Source organism: Chaetura pelagica, unplaced genomic scaffold (genome assembly GCF_000747805.2).
Source record: "Chaetura pelagica isolate M959 unplaced genomic scaffold, ChaPel_1.0 scaffold49, whole genome shotgun sequence".
NCBI lineage: Eukaryota > Metazoa > Chordata > Aves > Apodiformes > Apodidae > Chaetura > Chaetura pelagica.
Window position 1 is genome coordinate 1,603,021 of NW_009970715.1, and position 27,033 is coordinate 1,630,053.

A 27,033-nucleotide genomic window follows, 5' to 3' on the forward strand; every position below is an offset into this window, starting at 1 on the left:
AAAGAAACCCCAAACAGCAGCAACAAACCCCAACAAAAAGCCAACACCAAAACCAACAAGTCATCTGGACTAGGAGTCTTAAGATTTAATTGCTGATTTGACCTAAAAGCTCAGGATGTTATTGGAAAGGATTCATTTCTGGGGCTAGATTTGGCTTGTGCAAATCAGATGGGTGGCAACAGGGAGAGGTGACTGGTCAGATGGCAGGGAGAAGGCTGAGCAGCTCTATTTTTGAAGGCCAGAGGGGGGTGTGGGGGTGAGTGTGTGTCAGGACTGAAGATCTGAGGTGCAGAGAAAGCAAGTAACTCATCCAGAGTTGCACAAGAAGTCTGGTAAAGAAGGGCTTAAGTCAAAGATAGGTACCTGATCTAGCAAACTGGTTTCTTGTTTTTTCTCTCCCTGTCCTCTCTAGAAAGACTATTTTTAGCTATGGCATCTCACAGAGATCTTAGCAAAGATTATAATTAATTTAGCATATGCAGTTCCTCTGAGATCATTGAAAACCAGTGCACTTTTATTTCTTGGATGCACTGGTAGTTTATTTTGCTTTTGTTTACATTTACTTTTCCATGCCTTCAAGGTATAGCACTTTAGCCCTTTTGCTTTTGCAAAACCACATGACTGGAACTTCTCTCTTTGTGAAGTTCTTCCTACTGTGGGGGAGATTTAATTTCAGTTTTTAGTGGTTGGGCTTCATTTCCGGAAATTACTGTAGTGATTGAAGTTCCTCATAGCCTGAACACTAAATTGACTCGTAGCTGGGTGCTCTAAGGAAACATTCATGATCTCTGGTGGCTTTTTCTGCACTGGGAAATATGCAAAACCCCAGTGCACATGAGAATACAGGCTTGCAGTCCCAGCTGCCTCTCGAGGAGCAGAATTATGGAGCTACTGCAGCACGTGTGAGAGAAGGTCCATCCGTGTCAGTGTCAAGGAATGGTGCCCCAAGGAGACATTATGTGATAGCTGCTGTGCTGTGCTATGCAAACTTAATAAACTTCATGGATTGGTTCATTATACCAGGTGAGAGCTTGTTTTCTCCTCTTAAGGAAAAGGAAATTTAAGTTCTCAACAGCTCTACTTACTCTGTAGTTACAAATGTTTTCTAAAGTAAGGACGTGTTTTTACTCTTTCTCACCTGCTTTAGCTGTTGCTTATATTCCTACTGAACCTTCCAATTGTAAATCTTGAAAGACCAATAAATGATGTATTTATTTTTAATGGTTAGTAGAATACTTATAAAAATCACAACTATTAAAAGCTTTAGATTCATATTGTTAAATACAAGTATCTTATAAATGCAATTCAGCATACAAAACATCTAGTCTATTTTTGTGTCTGGATTCTACAGAGATTTGACAAAGTATGTGCCAGCTTACCAGGCCTCCTTTGGATCTAGTATATTAGAGATGGCATTCCTCTATCTGAAGAACAGTGATCACATTCCCCCTATTAAAAGTACAAAACTGATGTTATTTTGTGTAAATTTGTTTCGTGGATGTGTAACTTCCTCATCATCTGCTGGAAACAGTGTGATTTCTGCAATGAAGAGCGTAACATGATTGTGTAAAGAGAACAGGGACCCACTTCCCTAAGCATCACCTGCCAAATTTACAGCTTGTTTCTAGAAAATAAATCCTAACGAATAAAGAAATCCTTCTTCCAAAGTGTGATTAAAAAAAAAAAAAAGTATTTATTTCTTCACCTTGGTGTGAACAGCAAAGCATTGCTTCTAGGAAACTGCTGGGAAATCTATAGTTTTTCCTCCCATGTGAATTGTGGTCTGTGTAAATTCTGTTCAGCATCACTCCTAAGCACCTACCATGCTTCCAGGGCTCTGATTTATAAGTGAGGAGGAAACACCTGTGAACTTGCTTTATTTTCCTTCTGAGTGTTTTAAAACCTTGAGTAAACCCAAAGGATGGACTGTTCAATCTGGAGTTAACATCTAGTGACAACACAGAAGCAAATTATTTTTACTACTTAGACCATTTAGAAATTTAAGATATTTGGACAGTATCTTTAAAAATTGAGAGGCTAGTGGGTTTAGGAGTTTAAGGTTTTTCTTTTGAATACCTCTTAACCACACATGTAAGAGGGAAGGAAACAAGCAGAAGTGAGTGCTGAGTGATCCTGCAAGACTGGTAGTGCAAAACCTGCAGTGTGGGAGTTCTACAGTCAAGTGACTTTCCCTGGAGAGGGGCAGGGGACAGGAGAGGGTGAAAAAACATCTTTCAGCAAGAACTGACATGTATTAAGTGCGAGAAGTCATTTGGCTCACTCCAGGCTTTGAATTATTCTTTGGCTCCTGCACACGCTTAAAATTTTCAAGAAGTAAAGCTTGCCTGCTTGTTAACATTCTCAGTTTTCTGTGGGTGAGGTGCCCTCAGGGGCAGGGTAAGACTTCAAGAGCAGAGGGGGGGATTTGGAATATCTAACATCTACTTTAATTACAATATATGACCAGTTAACTCTATGACCTCTCAGGCCATGGAGGAAATCTGCAAATTGCAGTTTATACCACAGCAATGTACTGTTCACCTGCTAGAATTCAGCTGCATTGCAGAATTCTTGCATCAGTACTTCAGAGTTTGGCTGTAAGTTAACAGAAAAGTGAAGAAGGAGAGGCTTAAGTATTTGCTTAAAAGTGAGCTGGTGGCAGTTACAAAGTTGTGGTTTCCGGGCAGTTTTGCTCATGGTCTTTGACAGAGTTTGCATCAATCTTCACACAGAAAACAAGCTCTTCCACTTAATTGTCTGCTGCAACTGAGTCTTCAGTTTGTTAAAAATGGTGATCAGGCAGACTCCCCCACTCTGATCTGTTACCCTGTTCCAAGCTGTTCAGATGAATGCTTTATAGTTTGCCAATAACAGGTCAGGGCAGTTACTTCAGGCAGGTTATTGTTATTTTGGACTCTGTTAGTCCAAAACTGGTTCCTGTAATACAGTATTTCTGAGTGTTGATCATCAGCTACCAGAAATCCACAGTTATCTCTGTCTCATCTGATCTCTGCAAAATTGCCATGGAAATAGGAACAGAATTACACAATTGGAACCATGATCTGAATTACAGTAGCATTTACCTGGTTATGGGCTGATTTAGCCATGATCTGATGAAGGCTGTAGCCATTAGCACCCTGAAAACTCCAACATGCACTGATTTGAATACTGCATATCCTGAAAATATTAAGTTATTCTTAACAGAAAGAATTTTGACTCATCTTAACATTTTAAGGTCATTAAGAGAATTTTAGGATGAACTGTATGAAGATAACAACCTTCTGGCTGCAAAGCTTTGCCACTGTTTTGTTCCACATTGTGTCCACTAAACTTTGAAGTGTAAAGTGTTTATGTGCTTAGTGGTACAGAAGAAAGAACAGTAGTGATTGAAATAGTAGGCAAACTGACTCTGATAAGACCTATCTAGTGGGAGATCATGAATTTTATGAATAGTGATAAGAATTTTTAATTCTCTGTATATCTGTACTTGTGGTAATGGTTTCCAAGTAGCAAGCAAAATGTGCTGCAGTTCCTGCAAGCCCTGTTCTTTGAGCTGGCAAATGAACAGGATTACAAGGAATGAGCAGGGTACTTTGCTGTCACTCAGTGTTTGATTTTGTTGCAGGGATCCTGTTAGATGTTCAGAAATACTTTGGTCTCAGTGATGGGGATACAGGTCTGCTGCAAACAGGTAATAACATCTCTGAAGCTCAGATGATTGACTTCTCCTTGCATCTCTGAGCTCTGTTCTTAAAACACACTCTGGTTACCTATGTCTTCTGGTTCCTACTCATGTGTGGTATTGCTGAATACCACTTGTGGGCAAGATGACTAAAATTGCAAAACTGAAAGTCTTTGGTTCAGAGGAGGCTGGAACCACAGTGTGTGAATCACGAAAGCTAAAGGAGTTTTTTAGGAAATACAGAACTTGAGCAGTTCACACATGTTTTATTTTTGTATATATATTTATTTATTTATTTTTTAATCTGCATGTATCTTTTTAAAAATATCCAGCTACCTATTAGTTCTACAAACTCAGCTTGCCCTGACCTCTGCCCTAAGAAATAACCTGAGTTTGTATGAGAGGTGAGGAGCATAGATTATAAAATGATAAATAATAGATAAAAATAATTTGAGCAATGTTGTCTTTACTCCCAGTCTTCATCCTGGGTTACATGCTGGCTGCACCCATCTTTGGATACCTCGGGGACCGGTACAACAGGAAAATCATCCTTGGAGCTGGTATTTTCTTCTGGTCTGGTGTAACATTAGGCAGCTCATTCATCAGTCAATTGGTATGTTGCTTTTTTAAAGGACACTATAAAAATAATCTGCATAGGTCTTGCAGGAGTCAGTAGAGTCCTTCTCTCATCCCATTTGGAAAAGCTGCTGGTGAACACCCACTCCCCAAGCCTGGACTAAATGGTCTTCATGCAGGAATGCTTTATGGGATGGTGCAGCCCAGCCTAGGCAAGGGAGAGCCCACACGTTGCTGTTGCAATTGATGGGATCTTATTTTTGTCCCAAATGTTTGTTGATTATGACCTTACAGTGCAGCAGCTTGTTCAGCAAACTTGTGGTCTATCCACCCTATCCTGTCGTTCCCTCTGGGTGTCACTCTAAGAAGTCACTGCTGTGCAGAAGGTAGGAAGTGCAGCAGTGGGATGCCAGGGAAGCAGGTGTGAGTGGGGGAATGCAGACTTATGCAAGAGGCAGTTGAATTCTTATTTCCTTAAATGAATCCATATTTCTTATTTGATCCAGTAAAATGCACCTCTTTCATAGTAAGCTTTCTTTCTTGCATGGGCTTTCTTTGACTATTGTATGTCTTTTTCCTGCAGTATTACTGGATATTCTTTCTTTCACGAGGACTAGTTGGCATTGGCACAGCCAGTTATTCCACAATAGCACCTACCATCATTGCAGACCTCTTTGAGGAAGGAAAAAGGACCACAATGTTATCTATCTTCTATATCTTCATTCCAGTGGGAAGGTTGGTAACTGACCTGCCTTTTGAAACTCTGTCTGACCACACCTGCAATTCAGTGTACCCTGAATCCTTCATTAGACATATTTTGATGTTTATCTGCATTGGCTTTTGGAAAATAATTTGTGACTTGCTTAGTACATTTAAAATAGTGCTGGCTAGGCTTCTTTCTGTACTTACTGTGAATAAAAATTTGCTCTTTTGCCCCCTAATCTAAAGTCAGAAAACCAGCAGGTTTTGAATAAAATATTGATCCATTCTAAAAGAAGTTTGTGCATGGGGGTAGGTAATTTATTTCTGCGTTTTGGAAGACAGAAGCTTTCAAATATTTGTTTATTTGGCAGATTTTTCAAGAACCCTCCATTAAATGTCTCCCAAGGAAGAACTGGGACTTCCCTCTCCTCTGTTAGTTAAATTGACACGGTGTCTGAAGAAGAGATGGGGAAGGCTTTTCAAGTGGTTCAGAGTCATACTCCTTATTAAAGCAGGCAGCCAAGGCTGAGCCAAGAAGGCAGATTAAAACAAAAAGAATTCCTGCAGGGCTTAATTCACAAGGCTAGCACAGAAAGGAGTACATAATAAACTGCTTCATGAGCTGTCTGATCTACAGTGTCAGTGTCATTCTACAGAATATGAATTCCAAGGGGAATCTGGGACATTATTGCCGTCATCTCACATCTGCTTGAGGAGGTTAGACTCTCATTTTAATACTGGCTGTCAAGCAGACCACCAGAGACCACGGGGATTGTTTCTGTTTATCCATTTTGAAAACTGACAGAATACTTCTCTGTGCTCTCCTTAGCTGGCAAGATGTGTCATTTCAGCCAGCAAGAATTCATTGGTACCTACTGATTATTCCTTTCTGTTGTTTACAGTGGTCTTGGTTATGTCCTGGCAGCTGGCATGGCAGAAATCACAGGTGACTGGCACTGGGCATTCAGGGTGAGTGATTCACTTTCAGGAGACGGATCCACTAACTAATACCAGATTCTTCCCTGGGGTTTGGATTACTTATGTTTGCTGTGTTAAACGAGGTGAGCAGTGGAAGGACTTTCTACTTTCTGACTAGTCATGAACTTGGTGTTTAAGTGAACTCTTTCTGCAGAACAAGTGGAGGATTTAATCATAGCTCTTGCAGAATGAAAGCAGGCATAGGTGACATTGTACAGCAGCCAGGGCAGAGGCTGATGTTCCTCTTACCTGAGGACACACTTGGAATGGTTTTCAGTGCACCAAGACCTCCTCAAACAGAGGAAATGGAAGGTAAAATAATCTTTAGACAGGCAGCACAAGTATAACTCTTCAGGAAAGTACAAAGAAATTGTTTTCTGAAGTGCTGTTGGGAAAAACTTATTTATTTGAGTGTTTCAAGAAAAAATCCTCTTCTGTTCTGGTCACATCATCATGAGGTCTCTCTATACTGAACAGCCAGTGCTTTGAAAGTATTTTGTCAGGTCCTCCTAACTTACCTATAAAATTAACAAGCAAGTACAGGATGAGTAAGGAAGAATATTTACTGGAACAGCAGTCTGGTGTTTTTCAGGTAACACTGAGGGCTGCATCAGTGATTCTTGTGTTTGTGGCCAGAGTACTTCAGTAGAGTTTTCTTTCTTCACATGTTTTTCTCCAAAATCAGAGAGAGGGATCATGTATCTGTCTGCTGGGGAGCAAGGATCTAATCTCTTTCCTCCAAAGTCACCATGGAACACCCAACTCACTCTTCTTTACAAATATGATCTACCCACAGCAAGTCCCATCTATTTCTGAACGTGTCTGCAATTCTCCAATATGTAGTTCTAACACTGAATTTTAAATTGCTGTGAAGCTTTCACTATAGGATAAAAAAAGTATCCTGGATCTAACCAGCCTTGTGTCTACAGATAACTCCTTGCATGGGAGGTCTAGCACTGGTTCTTGTGATTCTACTGGTCCCTCACAGGACCCAGAGGAGGACAGCAGCACACAGAGCCCTGAGCATCTCCGGCACAATCCAAGTAGCAGCTGAGAGACCAGGTGTACAGAGAACTGCCAAGACTACTTGGTGTCAAGATGTCACATCACTTGCCAAGAAGTAAGTGATGTTAGCTCCAAAGGTTCCCTCCACTGAGGAATGACCATTCCATTAATAGAAATATGGCCATCAGATACTTCTCAGCTCCTTTTTATCACATGCTGCATACAAGATGATTTAAACACATTCACAAAACACTTTCTTCCACTCTTTTACAGGAATGCTGCATGAGAGAGCAAAAACTCCTTGGCTTCTGCTGTCCTCCCATATTTATTTTTGCTCAGGGTGGGGGTGCAGCAGGAAGGAGGCAAAGTTATGATGGCAATGTGCCCCTATTTAAACCCAACTTTACTTTCTCCTAAGTTGCCCCTTCTCTCTTGCTTAAACACGCAGGGGAAGCCAGATTGGTAACAAGGCACGTTTTACAGGTGTAACTTTACCTGTAGTTCTTAGTGCCTGAGGTGGGTTGGATCGCCGTGTTCCAGGCTGTCTTTATATGGTGTATGTGAGCCTGCTGTGCCTCTTACTCTAGAGGTCAGAGTCTGTAGGACCCCAATATGGTTTAGAAATTGCTTGTACACGTGTTTTGAACGGCTAACCTGTGGCTGGCATGTGACCCTTCCTTTTAACCACACAAATATTGAAGTGATCGCACAGGAATACTGAGTAATATGAACACAAATATTAAAGTCACAGCAGCTGATCTGCAGAAGGCGGTAACAGCGGCTGCGGGCGTTGTGACTCCCATTCCCTGCCGCCCGTGCGGGGCTGGATGCGGGTTGGGAACAGCAGGTGACGCTGTGCACCGCGCCAGGGCCGCTCCGCGCTGCTGGATCTGCTCCCGGGTCCACATCAAACGCTTTCCCTTAAAGCGTTGGTTCCTGGGACCTTCTCTGTCTCAGACGTGTTCCTCTTCTAGATGCTCCAGCCTTTTCTAATTGACGATTAGCTTTGCATCCCGCTTGCACCCAGAACAGCAAATGCATTCGAGATCCAGTTTGTTGGATCAGTTTGTAGGCAGTACACTCTGAAATGACTCAAAAATGAACTTTGCTGGATCAAAAATGAACCTTTCTGACATTTCAAAGCTAGACTGACATCAAGATTGCTTTCCTACACAGACATTCCTTGCAACCTCCAGCAATGTTGTAAAAACACGTTTTAATTTTCTTTTTCTTTAGCAATCAATTTCCATATCATAAGGGAACACTGCCAAAACAGGGTAGTTCTACTTTCAATGAAGTCCAAGAGCCCTTTATCTTTAGAAGATGAAGAATTGGATTCATTTATTAAATATTAAAAAATCTTCACCTGTTCATTTGCAGCACTTTTATTCAGTCTTAAGGTTTCATATGTCCCTATTGAACTCAAAGGGACCTTTCTCCTAAACTATTCACTAGGAACAAACCCATAAAAAGTTATTTTTCTCATAGCACAAGGCTTGAAGGAGAAAAAATTTGGACAGTTTTGGTTTTTTTTTAATGCTTCTCCTTTGACTGAAAGCTCACTGTGCAGTCTGAGTCTGTTTTTACTTAGTCAGGTGGAGTTAAGGAGTGCTTCAGCTGCAGCCTCTTAACAGTTTGGAAGACCCAGATGTTTCTCATTTATATTGGTTACACAAGCAACCTAAAACCATCCTGAGACATTTATATTTGCACACAGAACACTTTCATTTAGCTGCTAAGCCATTAAATTCTGGCTCACTCTCTAGTGTGGTAGTTCTGCTATAAAAAATTTCACAGCATTTGTTTTAGCAAAAGTTGCCAATGAAATCTGCAAGAGACCAGGGCTGGGATTTATACTGAAATTAGCAGGTGATACTCTTTTTTCTAATTAGTACTTCACTGCTGAAGTTCCTACATAAGGTCTCATCACAATTAATATATAAGATGGCTGAATGAATTGCTTTGTTATTGTTTGAAATCCTGGATGTGCCAGGTAGGCTTTTCTTTTTCCCTCACACCCTATTCATTCTAGTATTTCTCATTCCTTTCTTTTAATTTTTAGTTGGAGTTTTGTCTGTTCATCATTGGGTCTGACTGCCATGGCCTTTGTTACTGGAGCCCTGGGAATGTGGGTGCCACTGTTTCTTTACAGGGCCCAGGTTGTCCAGGGCCTTGTGTCACCATGTCTCCAAGAGTCCTGCAGCTCATCCAACAGGTGAGTGTGCAGGGCTCTGTAAACACTTCTGCAGACCCTGTACAGTCCTAAGTGACAGTTTGTATCCAAAGGCAGAGGGTAGGACATTTCTTGGGAAGGCAGTTGGGTGTCAATATTAGAGGAAGTTGCTTCCAGGGATGCTGAGACACTCCTATTAGTTTGTTAGCTTGTAATCACTGGTTTAACTGGAAAGATGCCAGTCCTATTTACATGGAAAGAAGCAGCAACAGGAACATTTGCAGGGAAGTGAGCAGCTTCAGCAAGGGGACTTCAGTTGACAATAGGCTGTGCACCCCAATCTACTTAAATACCCATATAAATATATTCAGATCCTGTATTTTGGTAACTTCTTGTTAGTCTGGCTTTAAAACTCCTGCCATGTTGGCCAGGTCACTGTGAGTCCCAGCATAAAGCAAAGTTGACTAATTTGATCTAGTATCGTATCATGACATCAAACCAGGGTAATTTGGTCTTGTAAGTAAGTGCCAGTAGAGCTCTGTTTAGAGAGGCTGTCCAGACCAGTGGAGATACATGAATAAGTATCAAATGGTGGGTGGGCACAGGGAATTTACAATAGGAGAGGACTCTGAAGTAAATCATAGGACAACTTTTTGTAGATCACTTTTCCCAAGTTAAGAAGACATTTTAATTTTTTATTTTTTTTTCCTTAAAATGTGTTGCCAAGTATAGAAAAATGCATTCAGTGCTGCCCTTGAGTCCTCCTGGCTAACAGTGGGTACTGGGACACTTCTATGTACTGGACTCCATACCAGTTCCCCTATCTTTCTTCTGGAGTTTTCCCAAATCTGGTTTTAGTATCTGACTTCATCATGGCTTCCCAAGAAATAACTGCTTAATACACTGTCTCTCCAGCTAAAGGTGATTCAAGGAAAAAACAGTAATCATTCCTTTAGTGTGTTCTTTTGCTTTTCTGCAGTGGAATAGCCAAGACAACTCAAAAGTAGTTTCTGAGTTGTAGTGTAACCTGATGGACAAGCACATCAATGGGAAATACAATTGTCCTTCCAAGGATATCACCATTGGCATGTGATTTAATAGTGAATAATGCTGAGGGAGGAAGTGAACTCAGGGTAGAAGAAGGGAAGCTGAACTGTTTAAACTATATCAGATAACAGATACAGTTTAAATACTTCCTTTATTCATCTGAAGGTGTTAGCCTCTGTCTTGTTTTTTAATCCACCTTCTGAATTGTTATTCCAGAGTAGTGTTACTGGAGCAGAAATGGTCTTCAGGGAAGCAAAATGGAGCACCTGATAGTTTAACCTCATGTTCTGCTTCTTACCAGATGCTTTAACAATTACCTTGACATAAGCTAGTGCCAGAGGTAGCATAAGGCTGCTTTTGGACTGCTGTTCCAGGGGGATGTAAAGAAACATCATATAAACAGATATGTCAGACCTGTAGCTGGTGGTGCTGGAAGAAGAGAGCTGCACATTCCCAGAGCTGCCCAGGGATACTTTAAGGACCTGTTTCCCTCCCTTCAGCAGTTGCAGCCTTTGAGGATCAGGGCTGTGTCACTTAGACTCCCTGGAAACACAAATTCAAGTGGCAGCACAGCTGACTCAGGACTCAATCCTTTCAAGGTAAATATGAAGTTTTTATTCAGGTCTTTGTGCAGATGCTTTTGGACAGATTGGACAGAGGAGTGAGCGTTCTCAGACCCTAAAAAGTCCCATAGTAGCCTTTCCCCAGGACTAGGCTTCTGTAGTTTCCTACTCCTTGTCAATTGAATGGTGCTTGGATTCAGTTTGGCTTGTTCCCTTTTCTTTCAGCTGTAGATTTCAGCAGCAGCTCACAACACATGAACCTTCTAGAAACAATTCCACAAGTGCTTTTATCAACTAATGTCACCTTGGAACTTGCATTTCCCAGACAAATCTAAGATAGTTATTCTACCTAGTGACAATCTATACTGTAATTATCAAGCTGTAGTGAGTAATGGGTCAGAATCCTAAATAGAATGGGTCAGAATCCTTATAGGAAAAGTGCAAACAAAGATTTTTATCTTGTATAGAAATACTTTTTTTTGTTTTTAAACATGTACATTTATTGAGTTTTTCCTAATCAGGCAGAAATAAATTTAAAAGTAGACAGACTGTAGTTTAAAGAAATAAATCATATCCTAGCTGGTGACTTTGCTTTGCAGTCAAAGGAAGTTGAGGAAAATGTACAGAACTTACCATGTAGTACTCTGAAATATTTAGAAACATTTGTGCTCAGAACCTGTTTGTCTTAGGAGAATTATGATGCATTAAACAGTCAGTGGCACCACTTGTCTAGTTGCAAGAGATTTGCTTTGTCATTAGGGTCTCATTTGGGAGAGAGAGAAAAGCGTATCTGGAAGTCCCTTTGGAAGCTGAATCTTCTAAGCTGTTCAAACATATACTTTTAAAACATGAACTTGTCATTCCTGGAGAACACATTTATATTTGCAGACACAGAAAGCTGAGTGGCATTTGAAATTCTGTGTTCAGAAAATACTACTTGGACATCCCACTAGTTTTCTACTCCCTTGGGAAGTGGTAGATGTTTCCCAGAGTCAGAGAAGTGACTCATCTCAGCTGTGCTAACTAGAGGGTTATAATTTAGATGTATATAATTCCATGTGATAGGATCTCCTCCAAGACAGCAGATTGTGATACAGAGTTATTCCATCTGTGTTTTAGGGATGACTGAGTAGATTGGTTCACAGGGTGACCAAGATGACTGTGTCTCCTCTAAGTCACTGGATATTGAAGCCAGGTCATACTGAGAAGGGTCCTCCTTGAGCCTGGGTGCATAACACCTGCTCTGCAAATGGGAAAATATCTGCTTCACAGGACAGAGCCTCAGAGGCTTCAAATGAGGCTTGGGATTAAATCCATCTAAAATGAGTGGGAGGGTTAGATCAAGTGGAAGATTCAAGCTCCTTGGTAAAGATTCCTCTGAAACTATAGGTATAAGCTAACACCATTTTTCCCCCACAGTATGGTTTTACTATGCTCAAGTGAATCCTTTGCTTTATCACCAGCCTAATATTTGGAGGCATCACCATTGGGACAGGAATCTTGGGTGTCATTGCTGGGGCAGAAGTTGCAAGAAGATTAAGGAAGATAAACAATAAAGCTGATCCTCTGATCTGTGCCACAAGCATGTTCATTTCTGCTCTGTGTCTCTACACAGCCCTAGTGCTGGCCCAGACCAACATCATCTCCACTTTCGTAAGTTCCAGTCTCTCTATGCTTAGCAAAATGTCTTCTGGGATCCTGGGGAGACAGGGAAGGGGGAGAAGGAAGAGAAAGGTGGCTTTTAATTCTCTGCAACATTTTAGACCATTAAGAGGCTTCAGTGGCTTGTGACAAGGTGCCCTGCCAGCTAAGGACTTTGTGTTGCTCTGATACTGCCCATCTCTGTCCTGGGAGAGCCACATTGTATGTTAGTTGGCCCAGGGTAAAGGGCTCAGGGCCTACAGAAGCTGCCCCCACTCAAGTGGAGAAGAGTAAGCCTATGGAATTAGCTGCATGAAACTAGAGTGTCCTTTATCCAAAAATGTAGTTAAAAGAAGTCTCCATTTTATATTAATTTTTAATGCTATGTGACTAATATGCTCATTTATTTTTGCTGTCTGAATACTCCAGGATTAGTGTGCTTGTGACTGTACAATATGCACTGTTCTTGCTAAGAATAATTTAGCCATCACCTTCAAAGCCCCAAACCACTAGCTGATCTTCCAAGTCAGGCTTTTGGCAATGCAAACTGAAGTATAAATCACTTAAATTCTGTTCTCAGTAAAGGGAAAAAACAGAAACTTTCTAGGAATGATGAATAGCTCCAAAAACTCTCAGTGAGAGAGAATTGAATGTAAACCTTGTTTTAACTATAACATGGTAACAGCTGAGGAAAAACTCCTGGCTTTTTCCCTGTGACTCCATTGCTACGATTACTATGATTAACATAAATAAGAGGATGCAAGTAAAGTTAATTACAGTAATCAACAGTTTTCTGCAAAAGGGTACTTCTGCAGTTTTTCTGCTTCTAAGAATAACACTTTTTTCAAAGAGGTTTTTGACTCCTCAGGAATGTGGAGCTTTGTCCTGTGGAAAGATACCTTTACACCAAGGGAAAGAACAAATGGCTTTACGTGTCTCAATGTGTGTACTTCAAGCCAAAACTGAGACTGAACATTATTTTTAGATTCAAGAGCTGAGATCTGACTGAGACCAGTCAGTTTCTTTTTCTGCTTCTCAGGTTCCCACACAGTCCCACTCTGAATATGTTCTTGGGTTCTTTTTTTGTCATTAAAGATGGAGAGCAACAGTTTCATCTGCCAATCTGTGTTAGATGAGTGAGTCAATAGATTGCTCTTGAATTACCAAAATACACCTTTTAGTGGGACTGATAAAAAGAAATTGGTTTAATTTCCCCCCCCTCCTTGCAAACAGCACTGTTTTCAAGCAGTGTGTTACCCGTGAGGAAATTCTAAACAGGGATAGATATAACTGTATTCCTGAAGTTTCTTCCCATGGGCAGACCTGTTGGTCTTTTAAACCACAGACTTTGCTATTTTGTCTTTTGTTTGTTGTGCTTGATTCAGGTGTTCAAACATGCAACCTGTCAACAGTGTGCAGTGGTAATAAATTGTACCTCATCTAAGCTCCCTGCTTCTTCTAGTACTTTTGCCTCTATTGCCTTTTCTGGCACCAGCAGAGCCTCTCCTTGCTTCCTAAACAAAATCTGACACTAGTCATCCTGATGTGAGCATTGGGGTGGCATGTCAGCTGTTGCATCTAATTTGAAGGTCCCACTGAAACAGATCTTCCATTTGGGCAGGACATGAGCAGGAAACTGGCTTTCCAGTCCCTGTCACCAGCAGCCCTGTCCCCATCACCTGTGTAGAAGCTACTGAAGCATCCATGTGCAGTTCCAGTAGTTTCTGCAATGAAAGGGAACAAGACAGGTTTCATCAGTTATGGCCAAGGTTGGAAGAAATGATTCAAAGCACAAGAATTCTCAAGGAAACATGGAAGTATGGCAGAATTTCCAGGGTTTCTGTTGGGATAGGTGGACTGAGATGCTGTGAGACTTCTCTCCTCCTTCTGGACACCCAGTTATTGAATTTTGAAGACAACCTTTGAGAAGACAGAGAAAAATTACCTGGCTTTGTTATCTCAGAGGAGATTCTGTCTAAAACTGTTCCTGTCTCCAAAGGAATTGCGTTTGTTTTGTACACAGATTGCTTACCATGCCAGCTATTCATTGCATTTATTCCACATGAGAAGGTATAAATTTGACATTGGTTTTAGACAGAATAACTGGATGCAATCTATAGAATGATATATTTCTTCCCAAACCTGCTTGGGTTAAATTTTTCTGTGACCCTACAACTGCAACCCACACAAGACCTCAGGGAAGAGAAGAAAAGCTAACCAAGTTGTGCCTTTAATGTTAACACAATTCTGTATTAAATTAGTCACTGGGGTATTACACCTTAACCACTGAATATCACATTTGCTTACCAGGGGTAATTTTTCATGAATCCCTATTCCTTCCAACTCTAGGTTTTGAGTATAAATTACTTCCTAAAGATTAATTTTTCTCTCTTTTCTTGCAGTAGGCATGACATGCATGTGTTCTTAGGGGCTTGCAGACACTAAATAGCTTGGGAAAAGCTTGAAGAATAAGGAAAACTGGAAACAACACTTTTAAAGTGCTAAACATCACAGGGTTCATATAAGGGAGAGAGACCAATCTCTCATTTGATGTATGAAGGCAGTCAGTCTTCTATTCCATTAGTGGTGTCTAGGAACAGTTTGGAAGCCTCCAGAACCTTCTGCTTTAACTGTTCTATTGCACCTTGTTATATCTAAGCTATCAGCCAGGATTTAAAGAAATCCCTTTGTTCTTTGCCTCCTTCCTGTTTCCCTTCAACCTGCACCCTCTCTTTTTAGCTATGGCCCAACTGACAGAATTTACAGAAGTTCATGTTCATGCCATTATCACTGTGCAGCAGGATTCAACTGCATTTTTGCTGCTTTGACTATTTCACAGGCTGCAATTCTAAGTTAAGCAACAGCTCAAAGTTTGTGTGTGGAATCGGGGTGGGACAAAAAGAAAGGAAGATCCTTGATGAATTTGGATCTTCCAAGAGAGTTCAGAGGATATTAATTTGAAATAAGATGATGGACTAATATTTTTCTGGTGGCTGCAAGGTCTGACATTGTTAATCCTTCTTGCCAGGTGGCTTGGCAAAAATGCTGGTCTGTATGATATTGCTACACATGTTAACAAAGATGTTTCATTTTGTGTTTGGCCCAAAGTTCTCCAATAAAAGGAGTGTCCCTTGCCTTCCAGCTATGACTGGCAGACAGCATTGCTGATGCAGTCTATTGCCTGTTACTGCAACAGCCATGGAATTGGAGAGGAGTGATTGCATTGTCTCTTGCAAGGGCTGAGTCTGCCAAGGTTGTATAGTTGGAAAGACTTTGACAGTGGGATGCATGAATCCAAAAGCACACAGTCCAAGAGGATGTGAAACGAGTGATGTTTGTTTTAATACTTACAGAAAAGTCTTTGTGTGTGGAGGAAGAGATTCAGCTTAAATTAAAAAATCTGTATAAAGCCTTCTGAAGGAAAAGATCTGGATAAAGGGCTATACTGAATATATGTGTACTACAAGGAGCTTTTTCTCCAGGCTGGTTTGGAGAGGAAAACAACTTGAATAGTACAGGCAAGAAACAGGAGGCAGGGCTATCATAGGATGATGTATAATAGGTATGGTTCTTAGAAGAATATAAACTACCTTTCTGAAAACATCTGATAGTTTGCCACTGTGCCTTTCTTGGGACTGTGTTTTCATCAACTAGATACAGCATTTGACCAAGACCTTCCTGGACAAGATGCTGGCACCTGTTGTTAAGGTGGATGTTGTTTCCTAGGTGCCATCTGGTTTTGTGGCCTGTGCTACAAAATAGGTTCTACCTCTAGAACTGCTCCATCTTAACAGTGTAGTTTTAATGCTTTCCTCAAGTACCAATTAGTCTGTACAGCTTGTTCAAATCTATGGCCAGGGATGCTGAAAGGGTTAAACTTTGGCAAGACCACAGCTGTAAGAACTGTTGGAGGCCCTACCCCTTTTCCTGATGGCTGAGTCTCCATCTGTGATGAATTAGGGAATTCCCCCAGGGCACCAAGGCTTGGAGGCTGCTTGTCTCTTGGAGTCCATTTCATTTTGAACGTTATCTCTCTGAAGGAACCTTTAAGAATATTTGTAGAGGCACAGAGGTGTTCTATTGGTTTCCTTTGGAAGCTCAAGCAAAGGGAGATCTTTGAGCACTTTTTAGACCTGTGCTGAACGTTTCTCTTCACAGGCTCTTGCTTTCCTCTTCTTGCCTTCAGCATTTCATTACAATTGCTTTGGGAGAGTGGTGTATGCTTCCTATTTTGGCTCTTCTGCTGAGGATTTGTGACATAAAGCAGCCCACATGGCTTGTCTGGTTCCTTTCCCCCCTTCTAAGATGATCTTAGTGTTTGTAAGCATAGACAGAGATGTTTAATTGTTAAGTAGATGGGTATGTACAACAACTCTTGCATAGATAAGCTTAGTGAGCCTGCCTTCCCCTGCACAGCAAAGGTCAAGGCAGTGTCTATAGTCACTGCTTTCTTCTTTTTTGCAGATTTTAATTGCATTTGGAGAACTGTTCTTGTCTGTAAACTGGGCTGTTGTGACTGACATACTGTTGGTAAGTGCTTGTGAAACTATTTCCTTGAGTTACTCTGCTTTTCTCAACATACTATTGTTCATAAGCCTTCACCTTGGTGACCAGGAGGACCTCTGCCTTCTGGGAAGAGATAAATGAGCTCTTGCTGAGGATACCCTTGTTGGTAGCCTGCTAATGTAGGGAAGTGACCAGTTGCAACAATGTGCTGCTGTGCACAGATGCCAGTGACAACAGAGGTGTGGTGGTGTGGCAGTCTGAGCTCACTCTAAGCCCAGAAAGGAGATTTGTACCCACACTAGTTTGGATTTTCTCTGTTCTTGGGTGCCTGCCAGAAAATGTTCTGCACCAGAAAGAGGGTCACTTTCTGTCTGTGAGCAGAGATTTTCTATTTGTGTTCCAAAAGTTTGAAAAGATTACCCAAATGAGGAAAAGTCAATATTCTGTAAATAGAAGTTAGTTAATCTATTACAGTTAATCATGCTGGGAACTATTAGCAAGCTCCCTTATTCTAGAATACAGTGCAGAACAATTCCAGCACCTGCAAGTCAAATCCCTAAGTGGTGCTAATTGCCAAAGCATTAAGGAAGCAACAATGCCCATGAGACTCTTGGGGTTTCAGGACTGATACCACAAGCCCAAACAATAGTAGTATATTATTTCACTAGACAGCATCTCTAGGAGAGTGAAGAAAACTTGCAGTCTGTGGCTCATAAGGAACACAGTTGCCTACAAGGCTGTCATCATTACCACAGGAATGGAAAATTGACAGCTGAGGTTGCTGTCACTATGGTGTTAGTTGCTGAGATGAACAGCTTGCTTGGTGTTCTGAACAGCTAGCTGAAAGCATGGGGTGGAGAAGCTGAGCAGAGATAAAAGTATCTTCATTGCAGTCTTCCGTGTAAAAGGATGTGAAAGCATGTAGCCAAATGCTGAGCATGGTCTGGTGACAACAGGAACTGGCTATGAAGCACTGCAGAACTCTCCTTCCACTGTCTTGCCTTGTTGACTTGAGCCTGTTTATCCTCACATTTCATGACTTGAAGAAACTTCCTTTATACTCTGATCGAGAGGAAGGAATGAAACAACTTGTATTTCATGGTTCTTCAACAAAGCCCTGCTCATATCAACTATCACTTTATGTTCTCAAGTTCCCCTTTCAGGGTACTGCTCTCTGCATGTCACTTTTCTGCAATTTTAATTTAAAAAAAATGGCAGTCAGCATCAGTGAGTTGTTGCCTGCTTAAAACTTCACCCAAGAGCAAGAAGGTTTTGTTTCTTCTTTGGCTCTGAAGGAATGGTCAGAAACAATTATCCTATGAGACAAGAGCTGCAGCCTGGATGCAGTTGAACAGCTGCAGAAAAACTACCACTGGTTCAAAATGATTTTTTTAAGTTAACTTCTATTTCAGTTTATTTTGAAACAACTGCTAGTTTGTTTGTTTGGGGTTTTTTGGTAACAGAACCAAGTACTATTACCATGAGTATCCTTTTTCCATCAGTTGAGGAATGCTGAAAGACTTTGTAAAAAGTCTCTCAGTTTACTTTTCTTTAAAATCCTACATCTGCATTTCAGTTCTCTCCTCTGTCATTGATAAAGAGCAACCTGGGCTGGTGGGAGGTGTCCCTGCCCATGCAGGGGGGTTGGAACTGGATGATCTTGATGGACCCTTCCAACCCAAACTGGTTTATGGTTCTGTGATCACAGAGTTAGATCTTGTTGATGTGCGATGGGGAAAGTGAGGCAGGTGATTGCTGTCAGCTCTTCCCTTCAGGTCCTTCCTGAACCCAAACTGTGAAGTCTGCAAGGAGCTGGGCTTTCATCCAGGACAGTCATTCAGATCTCAGCCTGCTTAGGCAATGCTACATCATATTGCAACCCATAGGGACTGTTTGGAACATCATCCTGGATCCATGTAAATCAGATGATGAGGAGGTTCTTGTCTCCAGAGTGATAGACACTCCTCATTTGTGTTTATTTTAGAAACTTTTGGGCTACCAGCAATGTTACATCAATTGGTGACAAGTGGGAAGGAGAGAAGTTGGCTAGAGCAGAGCTCTGCAGAGGTGTGTTCCCCCTGGGAGCAAACAGGCAGTATATTACTGTGAATGTGCTTCAGGTTGGATCTGTTGAATTTTAATTGTTTTATCAGAAAAATGATGGGATTCAGCTGAATTTGTGGGTGTCTGCTCATTCAGTAGCAATCTTATTTGGGAGTTGTGTTTTATCCTGCTGATTACCCACAGGTTCAGTGTATTCTGGTCTACATTGACTGAAGGCTGTTATAGATAACAACAGTAATTTCTTTTTTTGCATTGTTTCCCATGTGGACTGGTAGGATTTCTGATAATATGGCTGGATTTGCTAATGCATGTTCTTATATTGCCGTGAAAATTACTTTTCTTTCTTCCCACATGGCACTACTAGTCAGACAATGTAGCTAGGAATTCATTTATCCTGCAACCTGTGGAGCTGAAGACAAAGGAAGATGCTGGCTGAATCATAAGGACTTTCTTCCTTTGTGGCTAAAGCATCAAGATGCATTGCATGTAGCAACTTTTGTGCCTCTTATTCAGCTGTAAACCTGAACATATCTACTGTACAACTACAGCCAGAATGTGCAAGAGGAGAAGAGTTCTAGCTGCCTTGCTTAGAGTACACTGATTTACTGGAAGGCTGTCCATGGAATGTCCCTTAGGAAATATGCTTGCCATCTGGGAGGTAATGGGACTGTCTTTTAGGGCTTTGGCAGCTAATAGCCTGGGAGGTGGTAGAACTAGAAGCTAATATGTGTTTGGGAAGGCTACCAACATGTCCCTGTCTTTCATTGCCAGTGCCCTGGGAGGCATAGGAGCCTTTACGAGCCTGTTTGTTCCATCTGCTTTTCTAGCTGACAGCTCTGTCACAGAATCTGCAGCAGGATCTAAAACCTCCAGAGGCAGCACAACAGGGTTTGCAGACTGTATCTGTTTGGGGCACCTGTCTGTCAAGGCATCTGGGCTGGGATCTCCTAGAAGATTACATTGTAGGATGTCATCTGCATGGCTGGCATGGGATGGGGAGCTGGGCAGTCCCTCTGGGCAGGCAGGATGCCCTGGCTATTGCAGAGTCCCTGAGTGCAGGAGTGTTGGGTTTCTCCTCCTCTGAGACATGGCTGGCATGGGGTGGGGAGCTGGGCAGTCCCTGTGGGCAGGCAGGATACCCTGGCTATTGCAGAGTCCCTGGGTGCAGGAGTGTTGGGTTTCTCCTCCTCTGAGTGAATCCTACAGTGCCTTGGGCCCTTGCGTATGGTTTCAATTGCGCAGAAGAACCTGAGTAATAGCACAGGCAGAGTTTGTATGAGCCTCATAACTCAGGAAACATCTTATCCTTGTCTTCCATTTCTCTTGTTGCAGCTTTGTTCCATGTGTCTCTTGTAGTTACAGCTATGAGATATAAATGTGGTGAGGAAGTGGTGCAGGGCACTGCCAGAGCAGAAGTGCATTTATCTTTCCTCATGCTTTCAATGCCCACAAGATATTAAGTGCGTAACGATATTTGATTTGTATTTCTCCAAGGCAGCCTGTTAGTATCAATAAAAGAAATCTGATTCTAGGAGAGATGACAGGATATCCTTGGAGACCCAAGCACTGACAGTCTCCAGCCTTGTACAGCCTGTCATAGCAAGCTCTATTTCTCAAGTTTAGCTTTTTCTGCTGTAGTTTCTTTATCTCTCTTTCTGCTCAAGAGCAGGTTCCCCAAATGCAGATGCTCCAGGCAGTTTCTGAGAGAAAACAAAACCTGGACAGAGTTCCTGCCCAGTCTAAGCCAAAGATGGGGGCTGCAAGAGGGAAAGGTGTGCAGTGCTACAGAGTCCTCTGTCAATCCATCCCTGCCTGCAATTAATCCACTACATTCATATAGTTTATTGACCTTCCTGTTACTGCATCTGGGCCGTGGACTTGTAGATTCAATGGAGTTAAAATGCTGTAACTTACTGGTATGTGTGTGGCACTGAAGTATTTTTTGCTTGTATTCTCACCAAAGTAATTAACTTTGGTGTCTTGGACAATGCTGCTTCCCTACCTCCCTGTTTTAATGCCCATTAATGGAGGGAGTTCCACCCACCTTAAAGATGTGGCATTGATGTTGCTGTTGTGATACAGCTACATCTTAGTGGTAGGTAAATATTTGTTAATCTAATATTCTGAGGCCTCTTTAAATACAGAGAATAACAATAAAACTCTGAGTTAAATGTGAAAGCAGGATATTTTTCCTTCTAAACTCAACTTGTCATGCATATTAGGGTTTCTTTGAAGGCAGCTGTAGAGGCACAACAGCCTTACATCTTGAATTTACCTCTTGCTAAAACACTAGTCACCCTATTAATTAGTGTTTGAGACACCCTAAGTGATATTTAGATCAGTTTCCAAAAAGGAGGTTCAGAGGAGTGGGAGAATATTAAGCATTTGGTGTCTGATATAAACAAGTGGTTGGAAAACAAAAGTCTGAAGGTTAAAAACTGTCTGTCTCACTCTGCCTGTGAATGCTTTTTTGCCTAAATGTATTATTGAAAGAAAAAGACATGAATAATACAGAATCCTGCTGTACTTCTTCAAGCACAGTTGTTCCTCAGTAGCAGAGACATAAAGCCCTTATTTCCCCAAGATATATATATTTAATTTAATTTTTAAAAAATGTTCTAATCCATGTGATGCTAGGCCATGCTCAGGATGTTTGCCACAGCTGCTTCTCCAAGTTGAAACTGGGTGCACTCAAAAGCATCATCACTTTGAGATCTTGTTACCAGACTGGCTGCATCTCAGGTGCTACCCAGTCACAAGCAACAAAGTTGTGCAGTCACAGCAATCATCAAAGCACTATGAGCCACCTTGTGGTCTGCAAGGTCTCAGCAGAGATCCTTCATACCATGGCAGATCCTTCAGGTGCCCCCATCTCCCCAGCAGCCTAGACCCTGCCTACTGACGCATGGTCATGAGAGGTTTTTCTCAGAGGCTGCTGAATCTCCTGCTTACTAAGTAAACCAGTACAACTGCACAGGTTACTGGCTGGAATTTTCTGTTAGTTCCACGGCCAAGTGTATCTGTACAAGCTGCTGTGAATCTACAAATGGAGGCAGAGGACTCATATTTTTCCTACTTTATTGTCATGTTGTTTTATTCCTCAACAACACATCCAGTGCACTCTTTTGCTCAGAATAACTTCTCTGTCTCCAAACTTGTAAACAGTGAATATTAAATGTATATAAAATGAATATATTCATGTCTCTAGGAGATGATATCAGTAGTTGGCCATTTATGAGAGGCACTCAGTGAACATTCATTCTCCTGTGGGTTGTTTTCTTTCAGTACGTCGTGACACCACGACGACAGTCTACAGCGATTGCCCTGCAGATTTTGGTGAGCCACTTGCTGGGAGATGCAGGCAGCCCCTACCTCATTGGGACTGTAAGTGAATTCTCTGCTTATTGAGCTTTTCTTTATGGTAAAACTTTCAGAAAGTGAAAGACAGACACTCAGAGAATTGTAGGCATTTGGTCCAAAACTAGAAATCACTCAAGTTGGTGGCCTTGATACTAGAAGACAGAAATATACTTTTTCTAAACATCTTTACTTGCTTGCAGCTGCTGGTCTTGTGCCACTGCAGGTATGTAGAACACAATCCTATACCTATAGGTGGGAGTAGTTCCATGGAGTGTGTAGAAATTTGTTCTGGTTTTTAAATTTGCAAACCCCTACGTTTTTGAAGACATGCATTTTGCAAAGTGTCATGGGTATTGTACTTGCATTTAAGAAATTCCTGCTAAGTGTTTGAGGAGTTTCATGGAAATGAATCAAATACCGTAAAATCTAAGACTCTTAGTTCAAATCCTGAAGTTTGAAATCGTGCAATTAATCACTGGTCTCTTGAAAATCAGAACAAGAGTGACTGCAATGGTTGCCTTTTGATACTGCTTGACATTCAAAGCTCTGGTCTCAAACTTTGGATTCCCACATTGCTTGAGACCTGATTTCTCAGCCCTTCCTTACAAGTTACTTGATCTTAGGTGCTTCTGGACAGGGCAGCCTAGTACTGTTTTCTCCTTGCAGCATATTTGGTTTAGATCCAGTGGATGAAATCTGTCAGTGCTGTTTCCTTCCTTCAGTATTTGTGAGTTAAGACACAGTAGATAACTGATCACCCACTTTGATTTTTCTGCTTTACTGGTCACAAGAGAGAGAGTGAGTTTCTTGCTGCTTTCCAGTTTTGTTTAAATGGAAATTGATTTTAAGAATTTTACCTCAGGAATGCCTTTTCTGTGTCACACATTAACAGTATTAGGGTTAGACAGGACCAGACAGAAATGCTGCTGCTGGTCCAGCCAGATAGGAGTGCCCTTGTCCTCAACTGGCTGAAAACTGGAGTTTGAAGTGTGTAACCTGTCTGGAAGAGCAGGCAGTCCCTGTCACTGAGAGATCCCTCCTGCTGGCTCTCTTGGTTTGGCAAATGAAGAGTTTGCTCCTTGGTGTGTATGATGAAACTATTGCCCTGGCTGTAGGCATGGGGGGATGTAATACCTGACATCCCTGTGGCATGAAAAGTGGCTGAAATTAAATGCAAAAATGGGAGGTATCTTAAAAGCTGAATTATGTCTTGTGCATTCTCCCTTTGACTGTTCTCTTGGTGAAATGTTTGCACCTCTTAGCATCCTTTTCTTTGCCATCCTTGAGGTGCAGGCAGAATTGAGGCTTCCTACTGGCTGTTCTGCTGCATCCTGTGCAGGACACTTCTCATGCAGTACCTTGCAGGCAGTTGCCTTAAATAACAGCTAATTTAAAGGTGTGAGGACAACAACAACAAAAAAGCTTATCCAGATGAGATTAACCCCAGGTAACCTTGCAACTTCATAAAGAACAGAGACAAGAAAACTCTGTATGTCTGAGTGGGATCCTCAGCAATGAGCACATCCAGGAATGCTCCTGTGAGCCAACATGCCAACACGGCCCATGTCTGCTGATGATTAAACATGGAATCTTCTGCATTCATGTCTTGCTGTTGTTTACTAACCTGTTTCAGCTAACTCTTGAGCTTCAAAACTGGCTGGAGAGCCAGGGAATTGTCTTTTTCAGAGTCTGTTTTTCTTCCTGCTGCTCCCCAGAGATTTTTTTACTAAGGCTTTTAAAATTAAATGCGTTAGGTTTGTATCTGGGCCATTATGCTTGCTGTAGTCCACAGGGGCTCATTTAGAGTTGATCTTGCTTTTATCTGCCTAAACTGTCATAAATAATCATAGTCAACCCAGCAAAGGTTGAAGAGCCTCACATTTGTGTATTTCAAGTCACGTAGCGTATTGTAACCACCAAGAACAAATGTAGGCATAAAAATGACTGCATTCAACATTCTTCTTTTTGTTGATGCTAGGATGAGATTTTAAGTTCCTGGGTTAAGCATTGAATCTCACTGAGTTTCTTAAAGTCTGCTTTTCTTTCTGTCTACTAAGATCAAACTCATGTGTATCATTTATAGTTTTTACAGTGTCATCATCCAGCCAGTGCAAAAAGCAGCTGCCCAGTCTCTTCTTCTTCCCAGTTCCTCATCATGTCACTCCATGACTCCTCACATAGCTTTTGGCTCAAAAGTAAACTCTACTCTTGTCTCTCCAGTTAATTTCCAGCTCTTTCCTTTTTAATGAGTATTGCTGTTTGTGCCTGTATTGGTGCTCACCCCTGTTTCTGTCCATTTGATGCTGATCAGGGAGGTATAAAGCTACCGAATAACACAAAGAGACAAGAAAGGTCATCGCTGAATCATAGAATCACAAACTGGTTTGTGCTGGAGGGGACCTTAAAGATCATCTAGTTCCAATCCTCCTGCATGGGCAGGGACACCTCCCACCAGCCCAGGCTGCTCCAAGCCCCATCCAACCTTCCCTTCAACACTGCCAGGGATGGGGCAGCCACAGCTTCCCTGGGCAACCTGGGCCAGGCTCTCACCACCCTCAAACTAAAAAATGTCCTCCTAACGTCTAACCTAAATCTCCTCTCTTCCAGCTGTGGTCCATTCCTCCTTGTACTCTCACTACAAGCCCTTATGAAAAGCCCCTCCCCAGCTTTTCTGGAGCCTCTTCAGGCACTAGAAGGTGCTCTAAGGTCTCTCTGGAGCCTTCTCTTCTCCATGCTGAACACCCCAACTCTCTCAGCCTGTCCTTATAGCAGAGCTGCTCCAGCTCTCAGAGCATCTTTGTGGCCTCCTCTGGATTCACTCCATGTCCTTCTTATGTTGGGGGCATGTTCTTATGTTATGTAGAGTGTCTGTGCTGTGGTAGCTATCTGCGCATGGGCTAGAAAATGGAAACATGAATCGATATTTACCAAATGTTCTAAACACTGGTTTTATTTCCTACTCTTATGACTAGAGGCACTGAAGGTATAAAAGAACAGAAGGTTCCCTGACCAAAGGGGAGCTGGACAGTGGTGAAGTACAGCTGGTTTGGGGTCTGGGTGTGACAGTCTTTGGTGGCAGCATTTCATCCCTGTCACCTAGTTCTATTCTTTCCAAGGATCACACTGTAAACAGTCTGCTTTAACCAAGAGAGGGTGGTGGTGTTATCCCATACTGATGACAGCCTTGTTCCCTCCCTAGATCTCCCATGCTATCCAGGCCAAGAATGCTGACTCATTGCAGTGGAGCTTCTGGAGCATGCAGTACAGCTTCATCCTCTGTGCTTTTGTTGGTGTCTTTGGGGCAGGTTTTTTCCTCCTCACATCCTTCTACATTGAGGAAGACCGGAAGGAAGCGGAGCAGCTCTGAGGTGTCTGTACATCTTCTTTAACTATGGTTAAACCTGTCTCCTCTGATTGTTTTCCTGTTTGCACACTAGCTGTGGTATTGGCTCTGGGAAGTTAAAACAAGTATGTCCACATGATGTTAATACCACTCTAGTTTCCATAAGAAAATTAAGGCCAAATCCCAGCAAAGTCTGTGATTAACCAAACCTCCCATACTGAGCAGAACAGGCTGCAGAACACACAGGAATCAGGAATGTGCTGTTGGTGACACCTTCAAAATGCTGCAGTCTGTGGAAGTAATAAACTAGCTCTGCTGTAGGTAATGCACCAATACAGGCTTCATGGAAGGTGCAGTTCTCTTTCTACTCTGGCCTCAGTCCAGTAGAACCAGTCCTAGATCTCTGGAATACTTCCCCCTCTTCCCTGAAAAAAGTCATATTCAGAGTGTAAAAGACTTAAAGGAAATCTGTTGAATTGGACAGAACACTGGATTCTTACAACTTCCTTCTGCTCTGACTTGCTTTGCTAGGAACCAGAAATGAATGCTGTCTTTCAAATGAAGATGAACTCTGGGGCAAGATCTGCAAAGACGAAAGGAATCTCCTCCCCTTTCTATTTCCTTTTTGCTTAATGAGATACAGCTAGAGAAAAGACTGAATAACAATTCTTCCATATGGCAGAAAACCCTGCATCCTGACTTTTTGGGATTATTTTAACTGTGAGTCAAAAATTTTTACTGCATTGGCATATGCAACACCTCCCCCCCATCTGCAAACAAGGCACAGGAGATGTGGGGAGCTCCAGAAGGTGGTGTATGGAGCTGCTCACCAAAACAAGACAGGAGCATTTAAGGCAGAATGTCTCGTGGAGACCTATGAATTCTCATCAGGATATGGTTTGCCTGTAGAATTTGCAAAATGTGGACAGCATAAAAAGAGTTTTCAGTCATCTCCAATGACTAGAAGAAGCAGAAACAAAATAAAGTCAGTTAATGGCCTCTTTATAATCCTTTGAGGCTCTTCAGTGTATCCTCAGGCCTTGGGTAAGTATCTCCTCTCATGAGTGAACAGTAGTAGCTGTAAAACCACTTCCATCTAACTGTCCTTTTGATTTGTTAATCACTAAAGTGCAGTAGTAGATTTTGGATGTGACATTATTTGTCATAATATCAAGCCAGGACATGATTCATGTGGCCAATTTTCATTGCTTGAAGTGGTGTCACTCCCAGCAGCACCTTAAAGCCAAAACCTGAGGAAGGAACTAGCAAGTGAATTGTGAAATATTCTGGATCCTGCCTGTTTCTCCCAGTAAATCATAAGGATCATAAAGCACAATATTCCTGTAATGACTGGAAATATTTAATGTCATTATAAATACCATAATTCAGCAAC

At 41.8% G+C, this 27,033-nt stretch overlaps 1 protein-coding gene across 1 annotated transcript; it reads left to right on the top strand.

Moving 5' to 3' along the window:
• The first annotated feature begins 815 nt into the window (after window positions 1-815).
• On the top strand, window positions 816-25,664 carry SPNS3 (spinster homolog 3 (Drosophila)). Its single transcript, XM_010006064.1, has 11 exons — window positions 816-1,023; window positions 3,626-3,691; window positions 4,159-4,295; window positions 4,842-4,993; window positions 5,863-5,929; window positions 6,868-7,058; window positions 9,006-9,158; window positions 12,190-12,379; window positions 16,832-16,897; window positions 22,223-22,321; window positions 25,497-25,664. Exons 1-11 carry the CDS (start codon window positions 816-818, stop codon window positions 25,662-25,664), a joined length of 1,497 nt encoding a protein of 498 aa, XP_010004366.1.
• Window positions 25,665-27,033: the final 1,369 nt, after the last annotated feature.

What these genes read in the sequence shown, in the direction of transcription:
- SPNS3 (XM_010006064.1), top strand. Translation starts at nt 816, where the DNA reads ATGCAAAACCCCAGTGCACATGAGAATACAGGCTTGCAGTCCCAGCTG. An exon ending in GGATTGGTTCATTATACCAG is followed by an intron (nt 1,024 to 3,625) that starts GTGAGAGCTTGT and finishes ATTTTGTTGCAG; the next exon opens with GGATCCTGTTAGATGTTCAG. An exon ending in CCAACATCATCTCCACTTTC is followed by an intron (nt 12,380 to 16,831) that starts GTAAGTTCCAGT and finishes TCTTTTTTGCAG; the next exon opens with ATTTTAATTGCATTTGGAGA.